The sequence below is a fragment of the Teleopsis dalmanni genome, chromosome X (genome assembly GCF_002237135.1).
Source record: "Teleopsis dalmanni isolate 2A chromosome X, ASM223713v2, whole genome shotgun sequence".
NCBI classification, from domain to species: Eukaryota; Metazoa; Arthropoda; class Insecta; order Diptera; family Diopsidae; genus Teleopsis; species Teleopsis dalmanni.
Window position 1 is genome coordinate 73,509,570 of NC_051848.1, and position 25,970 is coordinate 73,535,539.

General features: G+C 27.3%; 2 protein-coding genes across 2 annotated transcripts in view; one reads left to right on the plus strand and one right to left on the minus strand.

Moving 5' to 3' along the window:
* Positions 1-5,002: 5,002 nt before the first annotated feature.
* On the plus strand, positions 5,003-5,806 carry LOC119689809 (ubiquitin-conjugating enzyme E2-24 kDa-like). Its single transcript, XM_038104718.1, has 2 exons — positions 5,003-5,085; positions 5,192-5,806. Exon 2 carries the CDS (start codon positions 5,217-5,219, stop codon positions 5,742-5,744), a length of 528 nt encoding a protein of 175 aa, XP_037960646.1. The 5' UTR covers positions 5,003-5,085; positions 5,192-5,216; the 3' UTR covers positions 5,745-5,806.
* Positions 5,807-6,875: 1,069 nt separating this feature from the next.
* Positions 6,876-25,970, minus strand: part of LOC119690043 (gamma-aminobutyric acid type B receptor subunit 1) — a 113,181-nt gene continuing 94,086 nt past the window's right edge. Inside the window, exons 8-13 of the mRNA XM_038105025.1 lie at positions 23,586-23,793; positions 23,156-23,412; positions 22,550-22,687; positions 19,587-19,803; positions 15,632-15,683; positions 6,876-6,945 (exon numbers count right to left, since the gene is read on the minus strand). Of these exons, the coding sequence (XP_037960953.1) occupies positions 15,661-15,683; positions 19,587-19,803; positions 22,550-22,687; positions 23,156-23,412; positions 23,586-23,793 (843 nt within the window). The 3' untranslated portion in view covers positions 6,876-6,945; positions 15,632-15,660. The remainder of the gene's footprint in view (positions 6,946-15,631; positions 15,684-19,586; positions 19,804-22,549; positions 22,688-23,155; positions 23,413-23,585; positions 23,794-25,970) is intronic.

The following is a 25,970-nucleotide window of genomic DNA, read 5'->3' on the forward strand; positions in this document are numbered from 1 at the left end:
TAAAAATAGTTTAATCTTTTGTTGTATCTTGAAACAAAATACTTTCGAAAAAGTATGTTCAGTGATAGCTCAAAGTAAAATATAATAAACATTTTGTTAATGTATCAGATGGTCAAGTATATTAAAATTTCAACAATAATTTTCAAGTATTTTATTCACTGAAACAACTATTCGTTTATTTCTTTAATTTATGTTGTTTTTATCAAACTTTTGACAGCTTCTAACAATCAAACAAATTAAATCAATGGAATGTAGGTAAACTAATAATAGCAATAAAATGCTAATTTGGTCAATTTTTAAAATAATTTTATTCTGTAGTTGAAGAAAATGCTAGAACCACAATAAAAATGTTGACATTTGATAGTGGTGAGTAGTAGAATAGTGAGTGAGTAGTAGCAATAGTGAGTAGACAGAAATCACTAGTCAATAAAATAGCTAATGTGGAATCGCACTTGATATATATTTGAAAAATTTAAGACGAGATGAAGTTTTTCCGGAATAATACCTGCTAAAGTAGCTACCAGCATTTGGTAGTTGGTTATATTGAAGCTATCGACGAATCCGTGGAGACAGTTGCGTATTTTATAGAAAAAGGTTAATATATAAGCCCCAAACCTATGTATATGATACTTCTATATTTTTAATTGCATTTCTTTTAGGTTGCTGAAGTAGTATTCTCAATAGTGAAAAATGAAATTAATTCAAATAAATGTTTGTGTAAGGTTACCATTTGCAGTTGAATATTATCAAGAATTGTTCTGTCAAAAGCCAAGCAATATACAAGCAATTTTATTAAAGATAATAACAATGCCGCATTTTGGTCAAATGCAACATCGAAGCATAACACTAAATATGTTTATACCTGAAGTAGTCATACTTATCAATAAATACAGCATGAAATTTCATTTAACGAAAATTAGTTACCTCCAGTAATTATTGAACACAAGGGACGGAGCAGTAAACACTACGTCAGAATATCAATAAGAAAGGCATAAAGGACGTCTATAACAACTTCCCGTAAATATATCCAATGGTGTTTCGCAAAATAATTATTGTATTATTGCATTGTATTGTGTGTATTACTTATTATATATATCACATATCATATAAATTTCTGGTCTGAAACATATATGTAAACATTGTGGACAAACCCATATAAATTGTGAAGAAAACTAAATATAAAAATAATATAAAATAAAAAATATATTTTTTATTTCTATTAATAATTGAAGGCTTTCATGTTTTTTTTTTTGGATTTTAAAGATATGAGTAAGCCAAACAGCGCATTAAGTAGGAATGTTAATAGTCAGACTGTAAATACTAACATCAAAAGTTCTATCTCAGCCGTCAAAAGATTAAACTTCCACAAGCTCTAACTCAACTATAGTTGAGTAGTTAACCATATAGCTGAATAGGCTATATAGAATAGACTATAGAATATGCCATAGTTATAGGTAGAATTAAACAACATTCAAAATTAAAATTTATACGAACTTTATCTGTGTACTTAAGATTCAAACTATGTTTTTTTCTTAAAATATATTAGGAAGTTATAAAGGTTTTGAATAATATATTTATCCTGATATTTTAAAGCTGTGGGAAATCAAATCAAATTTTGTTCTAATAAAAGTACGATAAGTGCTTCAATGTTGCTGCCTTCAATTAACTTCTGAATAACGTAACTAAGTAATCTCGGTCAGAAAATAAGGGTGTCAAGAGTTTAAAACTTCGATGGGTTCATTCTTCCAAAGTTGGCACTTATAGCCCATAGATTTCTTTACGGACTAATAAACCAATGAGTTATTTCTAATGATAATTAGTTTTTAGCAAAACTTGAAACTGCTGTATGGTCAGTCAAAAAATGTAAAGATATTAAAAACAAATATTTTGTTGTTGTTAATCAAGTGCCTGTAATTATATGACCACAAGTCCAAATATTCGTTTGAATGGTTTGAAAATCGTGTGAAAGCACACGATTTTCTTTTGAGTTGGATTTTTGAAAATACAGATGCCACTTTTTTGAGATTTGATCATTCCATCATACTATTAATCAAAAATAAGGCTTTTGGTTACATTTAGAGCCTCACCATCAGTAAACTTATTCGTTATGGTGCAAACAAAATTAAACAAAAATAAAATACTAAAAAGTAAATATATTTGTTACTTCTAATATTATTAGATGAAAATGTTCATAATGTAACTTACTCTCTTACTTCTAAAGAGAAGTTAGTGCATTAGATTATTTGTTTAGTTTTTATTACTTGTTCTAAGAGTGTTAAACTGTTTTTTTAGTCTTTAATAGGTTCTTCTCCGACATGTTGGCTGGCTTATTTCTCGGTATAATGATTCTTAGTTAAGATGCAGTTCAATGGATCAGCTGTTTACAAAATGATATTTTATCTTCTTATTTGCGTTTCCATGTTTTCATTTAAAGTTTCTTTAATAATCTAATACCATGTTCTCATTACAGCTAAATCAATTTATGTTAATCAAATAAAGATTTTTTTAAGTAGTTTAATGTTTCATAAATAAATATTATGTACTATAAATATTACATTATTTTTGTTAACAAAAAAAAACTACATATTATTTGCTAATAATTGAAATGTAAACAAATACAAATTATCCTAGAATTTTCTGACACATGAAAACTCATTCACAAGCTTAAATCAACCTCTGGTAATGTAAACGACCAAATCGTAATTGGATTAATATAAACTGTTTAAGCTGGAGTGGGAACATCTCTTATTTTGTTTGTGTTTTGTTTATTTACATTTTGTTTCATGTGACAAATATGTCAAATAACGAACATTTCCCTTATGCGAAATATATTTTCTCACATTGCATTCAGATTTTTGGTCTACTTTCTCTTTATTTATTCTTAACTATGTTAAAAAACACGAAAGCTCTTTATACGGTTAATGAAATTTCATTAGCAACTTAATAACACATGCACGCTGTCTCATAAGGCGGTTTTGCTTTTTATTGCCACTGATGAGGATGATTTACCATACAAAGAGCTTTCATATAAATGAGCTCATTATTAATAAATCAGCTCATTTAAGACGAAAACTGTAGAATGCAGAGCTTTCATATAAATGAGCTCATTATTAATAAATCAGCTCATTTAAGACGAAAACTGTAGAATGCAACTCTTAAAAACAAATTTCTCATAAGCGAAATTAGCAAAATTTGAAATATGTATCGTATGTTTTATATATAAAATGTAAACAAACAACAGCTAAGCTGTAAACAAAGGAACTGAGAGAGTAAGTATTTAATAAAATCTTTTTTTTATTAATTAACTTATTAAGTGAAGTTTGTAAAAGTTTATAAAAGTTGTATCAGCTGCATAAATGAGCTGATTATAATATGAATGTTTATTCATTAATATAAACTAGTAATTGCCTAAATAAGGCAGTGTAAATGTACTATAAATCAAATAAACTGCTTTTACGAAGACAATGGGAACATACTATACTCGTGAATTCATTACTTCTTATGAAAATATTGCATTGACAATTGCGGTATTTTTTTGTTTCAGAGTTGCACAAAAACAGCATTAAGTCTGGTTGTCACCAATTGGCATCACTGTTAAAATATGTTTAATGCTTTTTTGACATATGTTGTGTTGTGAACAATATGATATATAAATATTGCAAATACTGAAAATTAATTAATTTAAATAAATGAAAACAAAATAAATATTATAAATACAGTGGTAAGGTTCTTTATCTTGTACATATATTTAAATTAATTAATTTATTTATGCATTTCAACTTAGTAAATCAATTGCTCATATGATTTTAATGGATGATTTAAATTTTGCAACATATTTTTAGTGGAATGATTTTTGAATTTGACTGCACTGAAACTTAAGATGTAAAACTTTTTTGCAAGTAAAATTTAACTCTGAAGATTATAAGAGCATTGTTGTTGCTTCACATTTTTTCTTTCGTAAGTTACGAATACTTTTTTGCTAATCTGAAAGAAAAAATTACGGCTAATGATATTTTTTTTAAATACGTTCCACTTTTATTTGCACATTTATTTTCCATTTATTCAGAATCTGAACCAGATAAACTGTTCTTTGTTGATAAAGTCAGCATTTACTGAATAAATCTATGGTTGATTTAGTCAATTGTTCGATTTTAGTCATTGGTCGATTTAATCAACTGATTTAGTCAACAAATAATGCAAGCCTTGAACTTATTCAATTAAGTATTTTAACAGGTCAAAATGGCTTTTATCAGACCTAATTGGTTTGTGTAAGACCTTATTGGTTTATATTAGATCTAATTAGTTTATCTTATACGTAATTTGTTTGTATAATAATATCTATTTCTAGTTAAGACAAAGACAGCATTAATATGCCGTTTACACTGACCTCAAGTGACTGATCTCTAATCACAGATGAGATGATTGTTTTCTATAAACAAAATTCATGTGCTTAAATGAGATCCACATTCGCGCAATGGATCTCATTTTGTTTAAATGAGTTCCAACGAGTTTCAAACGAGTTTCAAATGCAAATGAATAAATTAAACATATCATAAAAAAAAAAGTTTTTCATGGCGTTTTGACAGTTTGAAAAAGCTGTTTTTGACATATTTAAGAAACGATGCACCTCTTCTTGGAACTTTTACTTCCCAAAAAGTACTTAATCAAAGCTAAAAATAAGTTTTAGAATTTTACTTTCATCAAACATTTTATTTGGCACAGGCCAAAAATGAAATTAACAGGCACGTTGAAGAATCAGCTGTTTGAAATGAGAACAAATGAATAATAACGAATGTAAACACTTTTAAATGACTGATTTTAAATGAGTCATTTGCGGCCAGTGTAAATGCCATATAACATATTACAATTTGGTAATATTTACAGGCTTCGAAATATTAAAAATTTCAAATAGATTTCTTAATAGGTTTTCTGAGATATGTTTAACAATCAGTGTCCATTCCTCTTAATTATTATTTGATAAAATTATTTTTCTTCTATATAATTTAAAAGTAAAATTCGTGTTCTTTTACGAGTGACATTAGAATAAATTAAAAAAAAAATTTAATTTTTTTTTAATAAATAGATGTAAGTTGTCTACGACTATAAAAATATTTTAAGTAGAATCTTCAGTACAATTCCTGCTCACAATTTTTTTTTTATATAAAACTATTTAACCATGTTTTTATAATAGTCGCATTTGAAATACTTTCCAAAAAATGTCAACTAATCAAAATAATGCTGCGGGTACCTCAGCAGCAGCTCGAACATCGAATGAAGTTCCACCTATTGCCAAACATCGCTTACAAAAAGAATTGGCGGAAATAATTAAACAACCGCCACCAAATTGCAGTGTGAACCTTAAAAATGATGACATATCCCATTGGTCAGCAACACTACAAGGACCACCAGGCACAGTATATGAAGGTGGCACTTTCGAGTTGGATATCTTGTTTGGCCCTAAATATCCCTTTAAGCCACCGAAAATTCGTTTTGTAACGAAAATTTATCACTGTAACATCAATTCGGAAGGTTATATTTGCGTGGACATCTTAGGACCCAAATGGACACCAGCGTTTTCTTTATCAACAATTTTGGTTTCTATTACAGCTTTACTATCGAACTGTAATCCAATGGACCCAATTGTTTCTGATATAGCTCTAAATTACATAGAACATAGAGAGGCTCATGATGAAGTTGCACGCGCTTGGGTTAAAAAATATGCCATGCCATCAGATGAATCTTAGTTTGAATCAAAATACAATTAAAATTTCTTTCTTAGTTCGATAATGTATTTCAGTTTAAATATTTAAATAATAAGCAATAAATAATAAACAGTGAGTTGAAATGAGTTGTAAATATATGCCTTATCTAATATTCTAATATATGATATAGGCTGCGATATAAAGGAGCAAAATGTGACATTGATTGTTAATTCACTGCACGTAAATTATGTGGTTTAATCTGATATATATATATAAAGTCTACATAATTAATATTAATATGTAAGTAATATATGTAGTTATATATAATAAAAATGCGACTTTAAGAATGTCGCTTTGAGCAGGATCGGGCAGCATTACAAAGTATGGCCTTTTAAATATAACACGAAGTAATGTACGTTTAAAGAAGATTATCTATGACAACGTTTATTATCCGCCATTGTGTGATAACCTTCCCTACCATTGGTCATACGTCGTTTAAGTTATTATTTTTTACAAAAATATATGTACCGGGTTTAAAGTAAGTTAAGCATAACTGAGCTATGAAAAGACTGCAAGAATTGTTCGTCGGGTCTGTTGCTGAAGCAAAGATTAAATTGCAATATTTTTTTTTTCATTTAAAGTACCATATATTTATTTTTATTATAAATTTTATTGTTTTTTTAAAAAAGTTCACAAGTCCAAAAAACAATAAAATATATTACAAAAAATTTAATATTTTTATAAAGACATTCTAAATAAAATTTTAATGAAAAAAAATTAATTAGGAATGATTCTTAAATCCCTGCGCTGTAATTTGACTATAGACTTTATAGGCCAGACTTTGAGCAACTTCTATTATTAGACCATGTGTAGTCGGTACAGCCTAATTCTCAAAAAATCGGGTTTCAAAATTACAAAAAGTAAAAGGTTTAAGTTTCGATATTTCAAATGTCAAGCTATATCTGTATATAACTTCGGATTATTGGTATTTGCAAAAATTTGTCATTGGTATTTACGACACTCAGAAATCGCTTTTTTTTGGATTAATTAATTATATATAAGTTAAATAACCTACACATTTAGAAAAAAAAACAACTCTTTTAAATATTTATTTTGCTTTTTATTGAATAATGTATATGAATTTCGAAATTAATTTTTGATGAAATTTTGTGAACCGTTTTTGCTTTATTTTGGATTTTCAATAATTAATTCAATTCGTTTCTGCGGTTTATGGCGCTGTTACCTTTTGGAAAATTGCAAATTTAAATATTTTTACACACAATTTTTCTAATTTTTTTAAAATTCTTATTTATTAATTTTTTCTTTTACTTAAATTACATCAATTAGCTTTGCTAACAATTTCTTTTACCTTAACTTTATATATCTGATTATATATTCCTTCTTATATACGTACTATTATATAATTTAAATAGAAAACAATGATACTCTTATGCTAAAAATAATAACATCAATTTTTTATTTTTTAATTTTAGCTAAGGTCTATATGAACTATAATATATATTCTAATTTTTTGCTTTAAAAAAATAAAATATTACAAATAAATATATAAATATAAATGTAAATATTAACTTAAAAAAGAGTAATTCGTTAATTTTTTATATTATTTAATAATAAATTTTAAAATAAATAGTTTGGCATGGCCAAATATATTTTACTATTCTTACACAAGACTTGTATGTTAGATGCTTTTAACAACAAAAAAAAAAACAAAAAAAAAAAACTGCTTATGGTCTATAATGAATAGAATAGATAAAAAATTAGTACATGTACCTATATCTTGACATGTGTATGACGGTTTTGAAATATTTACTCAAAATTACCACAAATCTGATTTTATATTGAATATTATAGGATACACAATAACATTTTACATTTAAGCTATAAAACAATTTAGTATTTATAAAACAATATAGCATTTTATAATGAAATTGTTTGACAATACATATAATCATTGTCTCTCACTTTGCAGAAAAAAAAGTAACAATTGATGACAAGAAGAACTGAATATCAATTAAATAAATTTCCATTCTTAAATGTTGTAAAGAAATATGTTCAAATGTTTAAATTTAATAAATTTAACCATTTTTATTAATAATAAAAATAGCATTTTTTGGTCAACATTTAAAGGCATAAAGGCATAAGCTATTTTATTCTAACAAAACATCGTATCTAAATCAATCACTTATGGAGAGGCTAAAAAGTTGAGGTTCTTCTTAAAACTTTTGCTTTACACTCACTATATATAAAACGATAACATTAAACTTAAGAAATGGAGAAATGAAACAACATTAGGCATGCAATGCGAAATCTAAGTTCTTATATCGCCAGACAAACGCTTTAGATCAAATCCTTTGGGATCGAAATTTGATATTTTCTGAACCGGTTGAGATATAAAAATTATGAAATTCATTGAAACTCATTTCATCAAACATGCAGACAACATATTTGTATGTCCAATAGCATTAATTACATACAATTCGATTAAAAGAAGTGGTAGGAGCTTCAGGACCTTATGCTTTTTGGATTTTATGGAATAAAACAGAGGGCAACATATTTATATTTGAAAAAATATTAGTTATATACAATCCGATTGAAAGGAGTGATAGGAGCTTCAGGACCTTATGCTTTACGTAGATTTTATGGAATAAAACAGCGGGCAACATATTTATATTTGAAAAAATATTAGATATACACTCCGATTGAAAGGAGTGGTAGGAGCTTCAGGACCTTATGCTTTTATGCTTTTTGGATTTTATGGAATAAAACAGCGGGCAATATATTTATATTTGAAAAAATATTAGATATACACTCCGATTGAAAGGAGTGATAGGAGCTTCAGGACCTTTTGCTTTACGTAGATGTTATGGAATAAAACAGCGGGCAACATATTTATATTTGAAAAAATGTTAGTTATATACAATCCGATTGAAAGGAGTGGCAGGAGCTTCAGAACCTTTTGCTTTACATGGATTTTATGGAACCAAAAATCGGACGACATATTTGTATGTCAAAAAAACATAGTTACATACAAACCGATTGAAAGGAGTGGTAATGATAGATATCGGATTTTTTAAATAGGCTTAGAATAGGACATTTTTTTCGTTCAAGTTTAGTATATAAAAAAATGTATTTATTCGGTTTAGATTTTAGATTTTTGTTCTGGTGAAAATATTGTTCTTTGCTTTTCAATTTCCAATGAATAAAGTGAACAATTTTTCTAAAATACATGAATTAACGAATCTATTTATTAAAAAACTAGAATTTAATCAAAATTGTTCGTCAACTTTTTAATTTAATTTATTAAAGTATCAACTATTGAAGGGAAATGTATGTGTTTAATAAAATATTGTTTAATTGCATTTAATTTTGTATTTTTTTCGTTTGCTTCCGGTTTTCTCTTTGGCAAATATATGGGTTTTTTCCATTATATAGGTTAGCTTTTAGTTTTTTGATTTAATTAATCTTAAAAAAAAGTGCTATAAACATTGACCAAAAAATTTCTATGTTCGAATTTACTCAATCAAATGTTGGTTTTACAATTTAATTAAGGAAAATATAAAACATAAGAATTTTAATTTATATGAAATGATGCTTGTAGATTGTAGTGAAATCCCTACAGTTATCGTCATATCTATACTAACCAATTTAAAAAGGCTATGAACAATTAGATGAGAAGAGTCATTAAAATAATATTGACTTCATATTGTTTATATTAATAAGATTTGAAGAAAAAAAAATCAGAATGCAACATGAAAAACTTAACTTTAATGGACCTGAAATTTTGCTTAGAAGCCATATTAAAGAGGAATTAAATAGATTCATAAGCAGCCACAAATTATATAAAATTAATTAAGTTTTTTAAGCAATTTTTAAAAATAAAAAATAATAATAAAATTAATATTGTATAGGAAAAACTATAAATAATATTCAGAATGCTTACATACTTTCATTTTATCAATAAGTTTCTTATATCATTTGCAATGCATAATATGCAATTGTTTAACGTGTTCGATAATTCGTTTTTAATTTTATTTAATTTAGATTTTATGAATAACATTTAACTATTGAAATTTTAACTAATGTACTTCATTTAATTTTTTTTTTTTGCAATGAATAATTCATTTAATATTTATGGTTTATGCTATAGCTAAACAATAAATTACATTTTAACCATAATTTTATGCTAATATATACTTTTATATATATAATTTTATTTACAAACAAATTCATAAATTTTCATCAATAAGTTATACTTAGAACTATAACATTAATAATTCATAGATTAATAATTTATTTAAATTACAACTAAATTTTTTAAACTATTCTTTGTAAAATTTATAATTTATAATTTATATTCTTATTTAATAATAATGCTCACATAACTTAAATAGATATTTTTTCACTTACATATCATCGGCTTATTAACACTAAAGTCTTTAATTTCATAGGAATTTTTTTCAATGTATTTTCTTTTAAAACATTTATATTAGATATAATTTAAAATTTAAATTTAATTGCCATTTATTAAATATCGTTTACATGAAAGTAATAATATTTAGTTTACTATGTACATATATAAGTGTAAATACCTGATTCAAATTTTGTACAAACTGAAATTTTAATGAATTCTTAATTAATTAATGACTATTTCTTGAAAGTGTAATAATTTCTTCTTCGTTCCTCTCCTCTTTAAGTTTATCGAAATTGTGTTTCATATGAAAAAGTATCTTAAAATTTATTAAGAACGTTGTAAATAAATGTGCGTCAAGTAATTGTAAATTGTACTGTAATGTGGCACCTATAAGATACTATAGTCTATGAATCGGGTATTACCATGAGAACATTTTTAACATACATTATCAGTTTATATACAACTTAATGAGGTAAAATTTAATAGTTATAAAAAAACGCTCAGATTATTCCAAAATCTTTGAGTAAGGTCAAGATGAATTATTTGTAGAAGCAATGCTCTTGAGATTACTCACGATATCAGAATAGTACTAGTACTAGTCAAAGATAGATATCTTATGTTTTGAATAAGTCAAAACTTATACAATGACAACATGTTAAAGAGTTAATGGTGTTAAAGAAACCAAAGCATGGATTTAAAAAGATAATAGCGATATTCACGATTACCGATCGTATGACGCAACAATAGTGCGAAGTTATCTCAATAAAACATATTTATAATGTTATTTTTTTTTCGAAAGTAATGCGTCTTATGACTAAAAGAAGCTACTTAAAAGTATTGCTGATAACAATAAACTGGAATCGTTTGTATTTTGGAGCTTCCGAATGGTTTTAAAAATGGACAAACAACAGATCAGATCACAAATAATAAAGTTTCACCAAAAATCAGTTATAATATATAATATAATATGCAAAATATTAAACACAAACTGCAACAATTGCTTATCTAAAGAAAAATGGACGCGAAATGTGACCTTTTAAAATGCGAAAGATCCCATAATAGCACAGTAATAATAATATATTTTGGGTACTCGAGTTCGAGCTTTTTTAATTTGCTCGAGTATCGTAAAACACTCGAGAAAACATGTTCACCTTAATACTTAAGGTTATTAGGAAATTTCAGACGATGTAAACTGATTAAATAAAGAAAAAGAATGTTGATGTCAATTATTTCTACTATCGACACTATCCAACCACAACATAATCAAATTATCCATTGAAGAAATTTAAGCTCTTAGATCTCATCATCAGCAAAGTAGAATATTAATAGAGACTAATTATGGACGATCAGTGTCACGTGCCTGATTAAACCTTTAAATAAAATTTTAAATAGAAAAGAAATCAACAAAAAAAAAGTAACTGCATTAATTTCATTATCATACGATATATAATTAAAAGATTATGGAACTTAATCTTGATGATCGTGATGACCTAACAAATCAAGGTAGGTACCATAAGACAATATGATTGAATATGATAACTGTTCTATGAGTTGATCTATAAGTTGTTCTATGAGCGATAATGAAACTGGGGTCCTTGAAAAAAAGTGAAATACTATCTAAAATTCTTTTTTAAATGGCATGTATTTATGAAAAAATGAATAAATTATTATTAAAAAATGATTTTAGTTTTAATTCTATACATTATAAAAATAACAAAAGTTTGAGGTGCCGAGCGATTTGTAATGATTTCATTTAATTTTAAAGTGTCTATAAATTTAAATTTATTTACTTAATACTTTGCTTATCTTAGTATTGGGATTATATAAATTTATTATAAGTTTTAATGTAAATATATATAATTATTTTTCAGTAAATGCAATTTTAGAACTTACAGTGTGAAAATAACAACATGTGTTTCCATAATTTTTTAACAGATTTAGTAGATTTAATTTCATTTAAGTTATATGAATTTTTAAACTATTTACATTACAGTGGAGCAAACTTTCTTAACATTTGTAGAACATTTGTTTTTCTAACACTTAGCATTAGAACTTAAAAACGTATAAAAAAGTTTTTTATACTTATTTTTTATTAGAAAATTATATTTTAGATGGCAACTCACACTAATTTTACATAAGAGAAATTTGTTAAACATTGGATGAAAATAAAAAACTTTATATAATTATTGATTTGATTGAAACACAGTAAAATCAGAATACAGTAAAAAGTCTATTAATGAAGACCTCTGTTAAACGTCCGTTTAACTCCTATTCTGTAGACCGATATTCTAAAATTTCTAGACCGATTTTTTTACTATTTTGAGAAATTTAACTCTTTTTACCCAGACGTCTCTCTTGAACGAAGGGAAGATGACATAGCTATGTGAGTGCGGTTTGCGGTAAAAGATACCAACCCAGTTACCTGACACCAAAAAGAAAAATACCAAATGATTGATAGTTCTCTTTTAAAAAAAATTGCGTTTTATAAAATATTTATCAGTAGATTACCTGGTATAGAACATAAAAAATTTGAATAAAATATTAATACTATTATTTGTATTGTATAACAGAAACGATTCGTGTCTAGAAGGCATTAATCCAGAAACTTGATACCAAATCGATAAACTGCAAATTGAGATTAATTGTGATTAACTGATTCAGTAAAGATTAACAGATCAGTACTAAGTTTACAGAAATTTTAGGCCTGTGAACGTTCGTCACTATGGGATGCCACCCTATGGTGGCAAGTAATTATTACTTGCCGACCAAATTACAAAAATTATACTTGGGCTTTTGCGAACACACATTTTAACAAATAAATTAGTTATTATTTCGATTTATTTTAATTTTTATTTGATTAAAAAATGTTTTTTTTGTACACTTTTTATGTCTGACAAGATAAACTCATGGACAGAAGAAAACTGCTCGAAATATGTATTTTTATATTATTAATTTATCAAACTAAGTAATAAATATAAACAAATATTGTACTAATTACCTTTTATATATATTTTTAAAAAATATGTAAACCTAGCACGGTAGTCAGAAATGGGTCAATTTAACTTATACGTTGTGATATCTGGTAAATAAGCTCAGGCTACTTGTACAGAGGTCCTCCTTTAAAAAAATTTACAATTCATTTAATAATTCATTGTAGTATATATATATAAAATAATTTGTAATGTAATGCCATTAATTTTTAAGATTCTAAAACTTATTGTTAGGCTTTATATAAAAGCGATTCATAAACATATATTGCTCAACAAAAAAAAAATTTCTTTTATATTAGTTTAATTAATTTTTATCAACTTTTATTGCATAATTGGAACATATTGTAAATATGAAAAATAATAGCTAAAGTGATTTAGTAAATAACTTATTGAAAATAAAATTAAATTTTCAGTTCAAACAATATTGTAGAAGGTGTTTCTTAAATTCTATAGCATCAATGAGAGTTCTTGAGAAATAGAAGAGAACACTATGTGAATTATCAAGACAATTCAAATTTGTTAAATACATATTAGCTACTAAGAAATCTTAAGAATGACTTTAAATTATTACATATGCAAGTATATATTTTTTAAAATAAATGCTCATACAAACTCCGTTCTACAATTATAGTCTATTCTATATACTAAAGTACAGTAAGACCCCGGTTAACGCTGTTTCAGTTTAGCGCTCTTTACTTTGAATCCGAACATTTAAGCAGACGTTTGAAAAAACAGACCGCGAAGAGAAGCAATCAATTAGAAAATTTTGGAAAAACTGCAACATCATGAATACTGTAGACAATATAAACCTTCCTTGTAATGATATAACAGAAAGATCGTTGAAAGGAGTATGGAAGAGCATTTGGCCAGATTTAAGTAAAAACGAATACATTGGACACTCTGTCGATATGGATGAAATAGTAGAAGAAATACAGGATTTAGCGAAACAAACCGCTTTAGATTAGGTAAATGTAAAAGACGTCGAAAAAATAGTTCAAGAAACAGAAACTAGTCTTTCTAATAATGTGCTCAAAAAAATTAACTGAACAAGAAGAAAAGCAAAAAGAACTTTCGATGTTGTTTGAAAAAAAGAGTTTGACCATTACAACTGAATTTTGACAGGAGTTCAAAAGCAAGAAGGGGTAATATACATGCTTTATCCACTTATCAACAACTGCTAACAGGACACAAAAGGAAAACGGAAACTACATCAGAGGCCTTCTTGACAAAAAGGCAGAAAATCAGAAACACAGAATTGACTGAATGATCTGACTGACTTAGACTCAGCCTTCCCCGTTTAGCGCTGTTTCGCATTACACTTTATTTTGAAGGAACGTATCCTACGCGTTAAGCGGGGTCTTACTATATATATATATATATATATATATATATATTTTGTAGGAAGTTTTGGCTCCACTGTAAGTTTCGCTAACTAGTTTTTACCCTTTCAATTATAATTTGATTTCTTCTATTTATTCTGCTACTTCATTTCATCATTAATTTAATTATTTATATACTTAAACATACACTTAAAATCTAACACATAAGAATAGTGCTAATTTAAATTTTAAAATCTTCTAACTCGGCTTTCTCTGTTTTTCTGTTCTTCTGTTTTTTAAATAACCTATTAATCTATTATCCTATATAATATTACTACAATTTCCACTTTCATTGAAATCTTTCTGCTTACTTTATATTTTCAACATATTTGCTAATATTTCAGTTTTAATTTCATATATGGAAATCAAAAACACACAAGTTTTGATAATTTATACTAATTAAAACTATTTTGTATCTAATATCTAAATAACATTTACACATAAATTTACATTTAAAATTGCATTTCTTAAATTTAATTAAATTTTTAAAATATTTGAAGTACAACTTTATTGTTTGAATATTTTTTTTTTATTTTGTTCAATTTTTTTTTTGTTCAATTTTTTTTTTGTTAAATTTTTTTTTTGTTCAATTTTAAGTATTTTCGTTTTAATGCTCAGTTTCTGTGTTTTTTACTTCTTCAACTTTCTTTGTATCTGTTTAGTTCTAATATTTATATATTTTAGTTAAATACATTAACTAAATTCATTGTCTAAAATCGCTTAAAAAATTGCAGCTGTTAAGAAAGAGTATAAAATTAAAATTATACAATTTAGAATTTAACATTTTTTTTTTCATTTCCATTTAATTCAGTTTTTTCATTTTCATTTTCATTTTAATTACATAAATTTATAGTGAGTCAGTTTTTTAGTTAAGAGTTTCATTATTGTATTTATTTAATTTTTTTTTTATTTGCATTTTTTTTTATTTTCACTTTTTTAAAATTAAACAATTTTTTAATAACATTTACAACAAATATTTATATCTATACAATAAGTTAAAAATAGGTATAAAATTTTATCTATTAGTTAAATTAAATTAAATAATTTTTTTTATTAGAACTTAGACATAAACAATAAACAATATTGTAAAATTCATTAATTAATTAATAACAATTAAATAATATTTACCTATCACGAAAGGAAATTGACACGTTTTTTCATGTGTGATGATCGAGCGTATCTGTAAAGTAAATGACAATAATTAATATAATTTATTAAAAAGTAATAAAAAAAAAACAGATAGATTTGAACAATATACAAATACATTCAGTCTGAGTAGTGTGATAATGAGATGATGTGATACGCTTTTAGTACAAATTTTGTTTGTACCACATCACACTGAGTACACAAAACATGAATATATAAAAACATTTATATTTTTAAATGTGAGTATTTACAAGGATTAAAAATAGTTGTATTGATTTTTTAAAAATTATTTATTTTTATAGTATTAAAAAGCACTGCTAGGATTTAAGACTAGTCCAAACTGTGGAAATAGAAATCAATTCAAAATAAAAATTTCAAACAAATAATTTTAGAGGAGAAATAAATGCTTCAATTGCACCTAACATGTCCTGAACAACATAAAAATGTTATTATATAAAGGTAGTATCATTAAAATTAAACAAAAATTTTTAATATAGATACTAGATACTAGTATGATAGATATTTGGTCTCAAATCTCCTGAGTTCACAAATATATTGTGTCATGCATTCATTTAAGTTTTTCACTATGAGACTCTATATAGAGTCTTCAGTGCACTAATGATTAGAGCATAATAGTTAGAGAAATTACTATCAGAATAAGCTAAGACATCTAAAGGTAGATTTTTAGGGTAACCTTCACATTTATATTTTATTTTTATTTAACATTTATATTTGTTATAAATACATAAACTCACATAAAACAGGTGTTAAGTTTAGGGTAATCTTGTTACTCTGACAAAATATCTAGAGTATTGTAAGTCTATTTCGAGTGTTATACATTCGCTCAAGATTTACCAATTGAAAATAAAAATTGCACTAACAGTGAATCTCGATCAAAAAAATTACACCAGATTTACTAATCGAGAACGGCATAAATGTATTCGGATTTGGATCTTTTTCGTACTAATCTTTTTATTATGTTGGACGCTGCGGTTATGGCTTCGTATTTTGAGAAAAAAGTATCTTATTGATAAATTATTGCATATAAATATAATGAAAAAAAAATTGCTTCTCTATAAAAAAAAAACCCAAAAAATGCACCTCATCAAAAGTCTTTAATTAAGCTGAGTAAATTGCATGATTTATGTTTCGAATTGGTTCCATATTAGTAATATTTGCTTGACTAGACGAAACGCTATTGCTTCTAACAGCTAAATCATATTCAAAAAAAAATAACAAAGCGTTCTACAAGAAAGTCAAGCGATTGTTACAATAAAACTATATTTTATATTATAGTTTGATAATTAGTTTGGGGACTTAATGATTGATGAGTTGTAGCAGACTTTAGCTTACCTCTCTAAATATTATAAAACCAATAAATTGAAATAAGAGCAAAAAGTTATAAGTACTTTCAATGAACATTTTCGGATATTTGAAGGTATAGGTGCATTGCAATAAATATCTCGAAAGTTTGTAATCGCACTCAGTACAAATAAAACTTTTTGCATTGACTGTACACGTACGTATATTTTTGTGGTTAAGTGCTCACATATAACCAAGGTGCTTTTCAAGAAGTAAGTCACTTTTTATACATATAATACGTTTTCAAAGCGGTGTTAAAGTGTTGACAACATATAATTTTATTAAAGAATTATGTACCAAATTTTTTTTGTAGGAAAAAATATTTTAAGTTCAATTTTAGGTATCAACATTACCAATTCCAACGAAAATTGTAAGAATTTCTATAAATTAAGAAAAAAAAAAAATAAATTAAAATTTATTTACAAATAAATTATTTATAAAAGTTAATAAAATTATAAATATTCATATAAAAGTTTATAAAAGCATTCATCATGGATTCCATTTTATTACAAGTTTTCGTGAACAGATGCAGGGTTTTCTTTTTATAAGTAATTTTATTTTTTTAAATAATGGAAATGGCTGAAAATTAGTCTGGCAACTCACGCCATTTATTTAAAAAATAAAGTTTGGCAAATCATCGTTCAAAGATTCTCATACAAGAATTGTTTATAAATATTTATGTATGTACCCAAAGTCTATACAAAGTCTATAGTCTATACTATTAAGTATATAAAAAGTTATATCAATATGTTAGTTTTGGCTTTACGAAAGCTTTAATACCTTTCACACAGAATTTTCAATCTACATTAATGTCTCATTTATATGATAATGTATACAAAGGATAGTCTATATATATGATAATCTATATATACATATGGCAATATATATAAAATATTATATACATGTGAAAAAAAATTTTTTTTTTGTAGAAAAACATGTTCCAAAATCTTGAGTTTATTAACGACCTATATCTAAATATAAAGTGATCCAATCCATTTTTACTACACACATTGCTTCTCAAATTAAATTCAAGATCCATATTTAAAGTATAAGCAAAAATTTTTTCTAACAAAAACCTATATCTGATTAGACAGTTTATATGGAAGCTATATCTAAATTTAAATTGATATGAATAAAATTCCCTGATATGAATAAAGCATATCCTGTTCAGTTTATATGGCAGCTATAGGATATTGTGGTCTGAGTTCAGACAATTCGGCAAATGAACAGAGTCCACTTAGAAAAGTTTTGCAAAGTTTTATATGAATAGCTCAAAAACTAAGGGGGTAGTTTGTGGGAAAAACAGACAATCAGCGCTAAATGAATGAGGTCTACGACGTTTTCAGCATTGCGTTATAAGAATCTTCGTAAATTTGATTCAACCTTTTTATACCATTTTGTGTAGGAAGTATAAAAATTATTACATTTAGAGTAAAACAGATTTAAAGATTCCAGTAAATGAATTGTACAGAAATTTGTAAGAAAAGGAACAGCCACAAGGCTTGTAGGGATTATTTTGTCGGTAGGGAAAGAAAATTTTATCTCCAATTCAATTCAATTATAAACGAAAGGAAAACCGAGAAGCCTATATTGGAAAATTTATTAATGCTATTTATAATCAATATCGTTAATAAAAATCAATTATAAAATAGCTATAGATAGGGCCGTGTTAATTGATTTATCACCGTGCAAAACTGGTAATTCACTAAATAAGAAGTTGTAGGTTTTGTAGAGAAGATAATTAAAACGTAAAATACTTGTTGGAGATATTTCTCGGCACTGATGTATAAACAATAAAAGAAAGATAGGTGCGCTATAAGACGGATGAAGTTATGACATTCGGTAAAGTAGGTTCGATAATACAAATTTTTAAGGCGAATAAATTCACTCGTAGTCCATGAAAGAGTCACAATAAATCTCTAGATCAGCGTTCAAAATCTCCAAGTTAATAATAATAATAAGTTTGGTTTGAACAAAAGAGTAATTTTCATATTAAAATCCAAACTATGTTTAATAGTTTATTGATCAGTTAAGTGATTATATACATATGAGGACCTTACTCATATTTATTACTATATAGGTTGTCCCTTTTTAATCGATATGCATTCATTCGAAAACATTTTATTAAGGTTTGTTTGTTATTGTTTTTAAAGGAATGAGAAAGTATTTATATATATTTATATGTTTATATAATTACTATAGGTACAAGCAACATCAACACCAACAACAACATCAACAACAATAATATAATTGTTAATAAGTATAAAAAAAAATAGGTGATGCTAAGCATTTCCTGCTGCAGTTTTGTTTACTAACATTTTTGAAATAACTTTTTTTGGCAACTTTTGTATTGAAAAATTTCATAAATAATTATCAGAAAATTCGAATACGGACGATTGACTTGCACGTGATGAGCGCGTCGTCAATGTCATGGTCGTTGTCGTCGTCGTTGGGGTCAAAGGTAAATGGCCGCCCATGCCAATGTTGCTATCGTAGTCTGAATAAGATGTGGAAATTTCTGGTTGATTTAGTAAGAGTGTATCGCGTATGTTGAGAGCGGAGGCAGCAAAATTACCTTGTGTAATTGCTAACGTAGCGGCGGGTGTTAGATGTGAGGACGTTGACGCTTGTACTGTAAGTGATGTAGTAGCTGTGCCACTAGTTGGCTGAGTAGGAGCTCCTATACCGGTACCAGTGCCAGTATTCGTACTTGTACCATTCAATTCCGTTGGCTTGCCTGATGAATCACGTTCAACTAGTCGTTGGCGTAGTAAGCGTATTTTTTCCTCTTTCTGTAAATCATAAAAGAAAATTTTTTAAATATTTATGCAAATGCTAATGTAAAATCTTTATAAATAGTTTTGATAATCACTAAAAAAACGAAAAAAAAATAAGAAAATAAAAATTTAGCCTCTTACAATATATATCTATATATGAAAATTAAATTCTATCTTTTGCTTAAGCCCTGAACAACGGCTCTCTGATTTAACGAATACAACTGCATTTGAAAGCACAGAGTGGAGGTGGTATTTCATATCTTGTACGATAATACAATTGAAATTCAGTTCTGTTCCTGTCATTTTAACTTTATGTCCGGCTCCTTGTCACAAGTAAATAAACAGCCAATCGGTGCTGTGTGCTCCGTGCATTTTTGCTGTTGTTTCGGTGCGCTCGGTTTGCTCGGTTGAACGTTTCATCTATTCATCTTTTGCTAAGTTTTTAGATTGCACAGTTCGTAGTTCTCATCTCATCTCTTCTGGAAGCTGCTTACGTCTAACTTTACATCTTTTTTTGTTGTTTTTGAAAATCAAATGCTGCTGTTATTGTTGTTGTATTTATAGCAGTTGCTGCTGACATTAACAACACGAAACAGAACAGTCAACACAGCAAAAATGTCAGCAACTCTTGTGCACTTAATTGTTAATTGCTATGTCACTTGCTTTAATTGCTCCAATTTTGAATTCATTGCGGTATTTGCATTCGTACTCAGTGTATCTGAGATAAGAGCATCAAAATTATGCATAAGCTGCTTGCACTTGAAAATTATGCGAATCAAATGCGAGTGCAAGTTGCCTGCTTGCCTGCCTGCCTGCCTGCCTGCATGCCTGCCACATTCATTTTCAATCTTCAAAAAGATTATATTTTTTAATTTCTGGTTTAGCATTGCATCAGCAGAATTTTGTTTGGTGCATTTTATTTTATTTTATTTTATTTTTTTTTTTAAAAAAAATAACTAAAGAATTATTTACTATTGTTTATAATTCTTTTGAAGCTGTGATTTCGAGATGTACTTTAGTTGCACTTAATGCTTTCATTGAATTTTATTGAATATTTTTATGAATGTCTAATAAAAGCTTCACTTCAAACGACTAGATAGTGTTTAGTTAACTTATTGCATTCACTATTATTTTTGCTGTGAAAACTCTTGAGCGGACACTCATTGTCAACTAACTATTGTCTGTTTAAGAGGAAAGTTCGGCCAAGTAGGATTAAATTGTTCCAAATACAATAAAAATTTTCGTAACGATTATCTCTGTAAAAATTGACACATCTGTTGAACGAGCACCTGCGTTTAACGAACACTTCTGCTACACCGACAGTTCAGTTGAAGGAACACTTTTGTTCTATGAACATACACTTGATGATGTACTGACAACTATGATCAACGGACATATATATGAACTGGTATCTCCATTAAATGGACACATCTGTTAAACTCACACTCCTATGAAATGGACACCTCTGTTGAACTGAAACCCCCGCTAAACAGAAAAATCAGTTAAACTAACACCTCTGTTAAGCGGGCATCCTTCATAGGTGAACAATTTTTCTCAAACCAAATGTTTTTTAACATTATTTGGAACAATACAATCCCTTTTGGCTGGACTCCTGCAATTTGTTAATTCTTTAAATTTTGGTTCATTAACACAAATGACTCAATGTAGTCACGTTTTCACTCATCATTTTCACGATTAATGAAAATTTGAAAAGAAAATGGTCCAACAGAAATTTCCATTAGAAGAGTTTTTTTTTATATTTATTTATTTATTATTCAAGTGAATGAAGTAAATCAATAGGTTAAGTAGAACAAAATCTTTCAACTGAAGTCTTTTTGCCATTTGTCAAAAATGATTTATATGTAAGTTTAATTCAAGACTGTAATTATATTCCACTAATATATGAAGGTGGTAATATGTTCAAGTGGTATAGTTTTTACTAGCTGAGTTCAGTTTCTGTGATAATTGATTCATGAACATATATGTACTTATACTAACTGTGCGACGTTGAACTACAGTTTTGGTTGTAAAATTTTTGACATAGTGAACCGATCTATGTAAAGTACTCCTAATGTAATAATTCGGCTGTTTTCGGTACACAATTTATTATGATATGGATTCTAATAATTCGTATTGAGAATTATCTACGTGTAGTAGATAATTTTGTGACGAGGTTTTGAACTGTGGTGTAAGTAGACGTCTGGATTAAACAAATTAATAACTAATAATTTACTATATAACATGTAACTATACACTACATATATTATCTATTACAATATACCCTGATCTGACAAATTAATAACTAATAATTTACTATATAACATGTAACTATATACTTTATATATATTAACTATTACTATATACCCTGATCTTAATTGTATCACAAAAGTTTTTGTCAAAATGTCAGCGAAGGTTTGAGATGAATCGAATTGTAATGCATACGTGATTTTAACGAGAATATTGAAGCAGTGATAGTTCACATCGGTATTCAACTTTTCGACTTCATTGCAACAGTTGTGTATGCATTGAAGATACAAATGTATCTATCACTACATACAAAAATGTTTTTAAATATATTAATTTCGATTTTGTTAAATGAGATATAATGCCAATGTAAAGCTTACGGTCAGTCATCTAAGCCTAACCTAATCTATGTCAATGAGATTAAATATTTAGTTTATATTCACATATTTCTTTATAAATTAAGAGAATAAAAAGAAAAAACTATATTTGTATAAACTTTAAAAAATGTTGTACTTACCTGTGATATTAACCGTTGCAATTCCTCGTTTTCGGTGACAAGTTTCTGATAACGTTCCTCATCTTCTTTTGATATGCCGGAATCCGGATTATATTTCGATTCGGCTTTATCCTTTGGATGTCGTATAACCTCAATAACCTAATGCAAAAATAAAAATAAAAAAGTTGTCGGTTAGTACCGACCTTTGATACCCTTCACCCACAAATAATGTTAAAACTAAATATATATATAAAAACTTAAACCCAACCATCGTAATTTTAAGAATTTAAAGAAAAAATTTATTATACAAAGCTTTACGTGGAACGGCCAAGAAAGTTTTTAAACTTTCTTCTTATTGGACTTGGACACAATTCTCCATAATCAGTTCATTTTGGTAAGCGGACCATAATTTGTTAAAAACAAATTTCTGCATCGGTTTATTATCCCGTGAACTCCGGATGTAGGGTATTGTACAATTATATCAAATTAACACAATACAATTACAAAAATAAAATATAAAATAATAAAAATAAAATGAAATTGGTAAAAAAATTTAATATAAAAAAAATATTTTAATAAACTTTTACTAATTTTTATAAAGCAAAAAGTCATTTTAAGTACTCCTACCTTTGGCACAAATATTAGCAACATGCTTAGGAAACAACAAAATATCACAGCCAATGCAACAAATGCGAATGATGCGTCTTGTTGGGATGCAATGACCATGCCCACTGGTGTTGTTATCAGGCATAGCACAACGACATTATAAATGCTCATGCCCACATAACGTGAATCGTTTATTTGCTTTACTTTAATGGAACGCGTCTCATAAGCCAAGAACAAGCCAAAGACAAGTATTAAACCCTTGAAGCCATATACTAGTCCTGAAAGTAATAGTTAGAGAAAAAGTTAATTACTTTAAATTAATTAATATATTATATAGAAGTTTCAAAAAAAAACTAATGTTTAAATAGTTTAACTGGTTGTAAAATTTTTAAACATTTAAACTATATATTTTATTCACTTCCAAGCTTATGTAATGAGTCCAATAACTTACCCAGCCACATGGAGTTTCGTTCGCTTTCGCAATGCTCTAATTCTGGACGTATTTTAATATCATCTGTCGTCGATATAGGATCTTCGAGTGGGAATGTTTCTAATATGCGCTGTAGCGGATCAAAAATCTGCCAAACAATTAATATAACTAAATCTACAGAAAGTAGTCCTGACACCATGGTGTAAAGCTTCCATGGCTCAACTTTTTTCTGTAACAAAAAAAAAAAATAATATTTTTTATTAATTTTAATATTTTTTTAAATAAAAATGTATAAAAATATTAAATTTTATTACGTAAAAATATTGTACTTGAAGTTTGAAAATTATTAAAAATTTTTAGGGTTTCTAAGCAGAAACCCAGAAGAACTTTAGGGAATAAGTAGTAGCATACGATTGCTGCGACGGCAAGTCTATTAATTGTTAGCGTATCTACCATATAATAACTGTTAACTGTGTCTTGTCAGTCTAGTTTGACTAATATGGAAAAGTAGTAGTAATACGGAAAAAAACGGGTCTACATATGAAAGACTGAAAAGTCGACAGAAATCAAAATTGACTTTATTGAAGTTCATAACAAACCTGTACCAGTGTTTACGATTGTGTATAATTGGATAAATGAACGTTCCTTATCGGGACGTCCAATTCATATTTCGATGTCGACATTGCAAATCGTGGTTTAAGTCAACGATATTGTTTTATTTGATCGAAAAGTTGATGTCATAGACATTTTAAATGACGCAGTGATTAATATGGCAAACAGACAACATCTTGTGAAGCCCAACTCTTACACTCAACACTCGATTAATCTCTAGTTAATCGTTTCAATAACAACTACTCTCACTGTTGTCCAATTCTATGGAATAAAGTAGTGAACGGCAAAAGTTTAATCGTGTGTCATACTACGGAAGTTATTGTGCTGAACTTTAATTTTAATATGTCTAGGCACTGTAGCCATTAGAACTCTTTCTCTATTCTAATTAGAGCACAAATGTTGTTCGTAGGTTGAAAATACCAAACAGTACATACAACAGTTATAATTTAGGAAAAATGAGAAGTTAATGAAATATTTTTTTGCCATGTATGGAATGTATAATTTTTCGCAAACATTTAGATATGAAAAAATTACTGACAAGATGTGTGCCACACATCTTATATTATCGGCTGTCCAAAGCAGGCCCCATGGGCCTCATATGACTGGCGGCTAATCTTTGTACGATTCTCGACATGTTTCTAATCTACCATAATTAGAAAAATTTTTCTTTGTTATATTGAATGAATTAAAATCTTTTAAATAATTTATTACAATTTACGTTAATATACTTAATTGACAAAGACTTACTTTAGCATATAATTCTTTGTATAACTGGTTCAAAAAACTCGTATTCAGTGGATCAGCACTAATATTAATAGTGCTGATATTGATAGAATTATAAAAGATAAATAAATAAAGAATTAATAAAACTAAATTTAACATTATTATAGTATTTTTATTTTTCTCCGGAAAAATAATGAACTTATTTATTTATATCTGTGGCCATCCAACCTATTCAGTGATTTATATTGGGCCACGATCTTATCTGGTCGGGATAGCCCTGCCGTAATACACATAAGTTAAATGACCGTGGTGTGATATGTTAAAAACAAAGTTTGTGGATATGTCTGCATGGATTTATTACTCTGAAATCAAGTGACATTTAAAACAATGGACTCTGTTTAATTAAAATTATTATTAGCACTTTAAAACAGAATGTTCATGATAAAGACGCCGATTGTAAAGGGATTTTTAGAGATCTAAAAACACATCTCGATTACATTGCACTAAAGTAAATAAACAGAGATTTTATATCAGTCTTATTGAATCTTCTCAACATTTTAAGGGAGAAACTTATTCATTTCTTTTTTTCATCAATAAAACAAATGGGTGCAGACGTTCATTGAAATAGGTGCAGACATTAAGTTGAAATTTCATGAACTTCGCTACAAATTACTTCCACATTTAACATATTCACCAGATTAAACCCCTATTTCCCATAATCAGACGTTAAGTTGATAGTTGAAAGGTAATGGATTGACATATAAATTTATTTTAATTTTTTATTGAAGTTTGGCTGACCATACAACGCTGTTTCGAGTATTGCCAAGTACTCTTCATCAGTGGTCTTTGGAATAATCGAATTTTTATTTAATTAGTTTATAGTCCGTATATAATTTTGTTTGGACTGCAAGTGCCAGGCTTAGAACTCGTGCCTGTCAAATTAGAAGCGATGACTAATCGTGTTTATCCACAAGAAGCCAAGGCTGCACAAACTTTCAATGCTCAAGTTCCAGGTTTTTATTTCTTTCTTTGCTATTCGAAAACCCCTCTAAATTTTAATAAAGCTTCTTT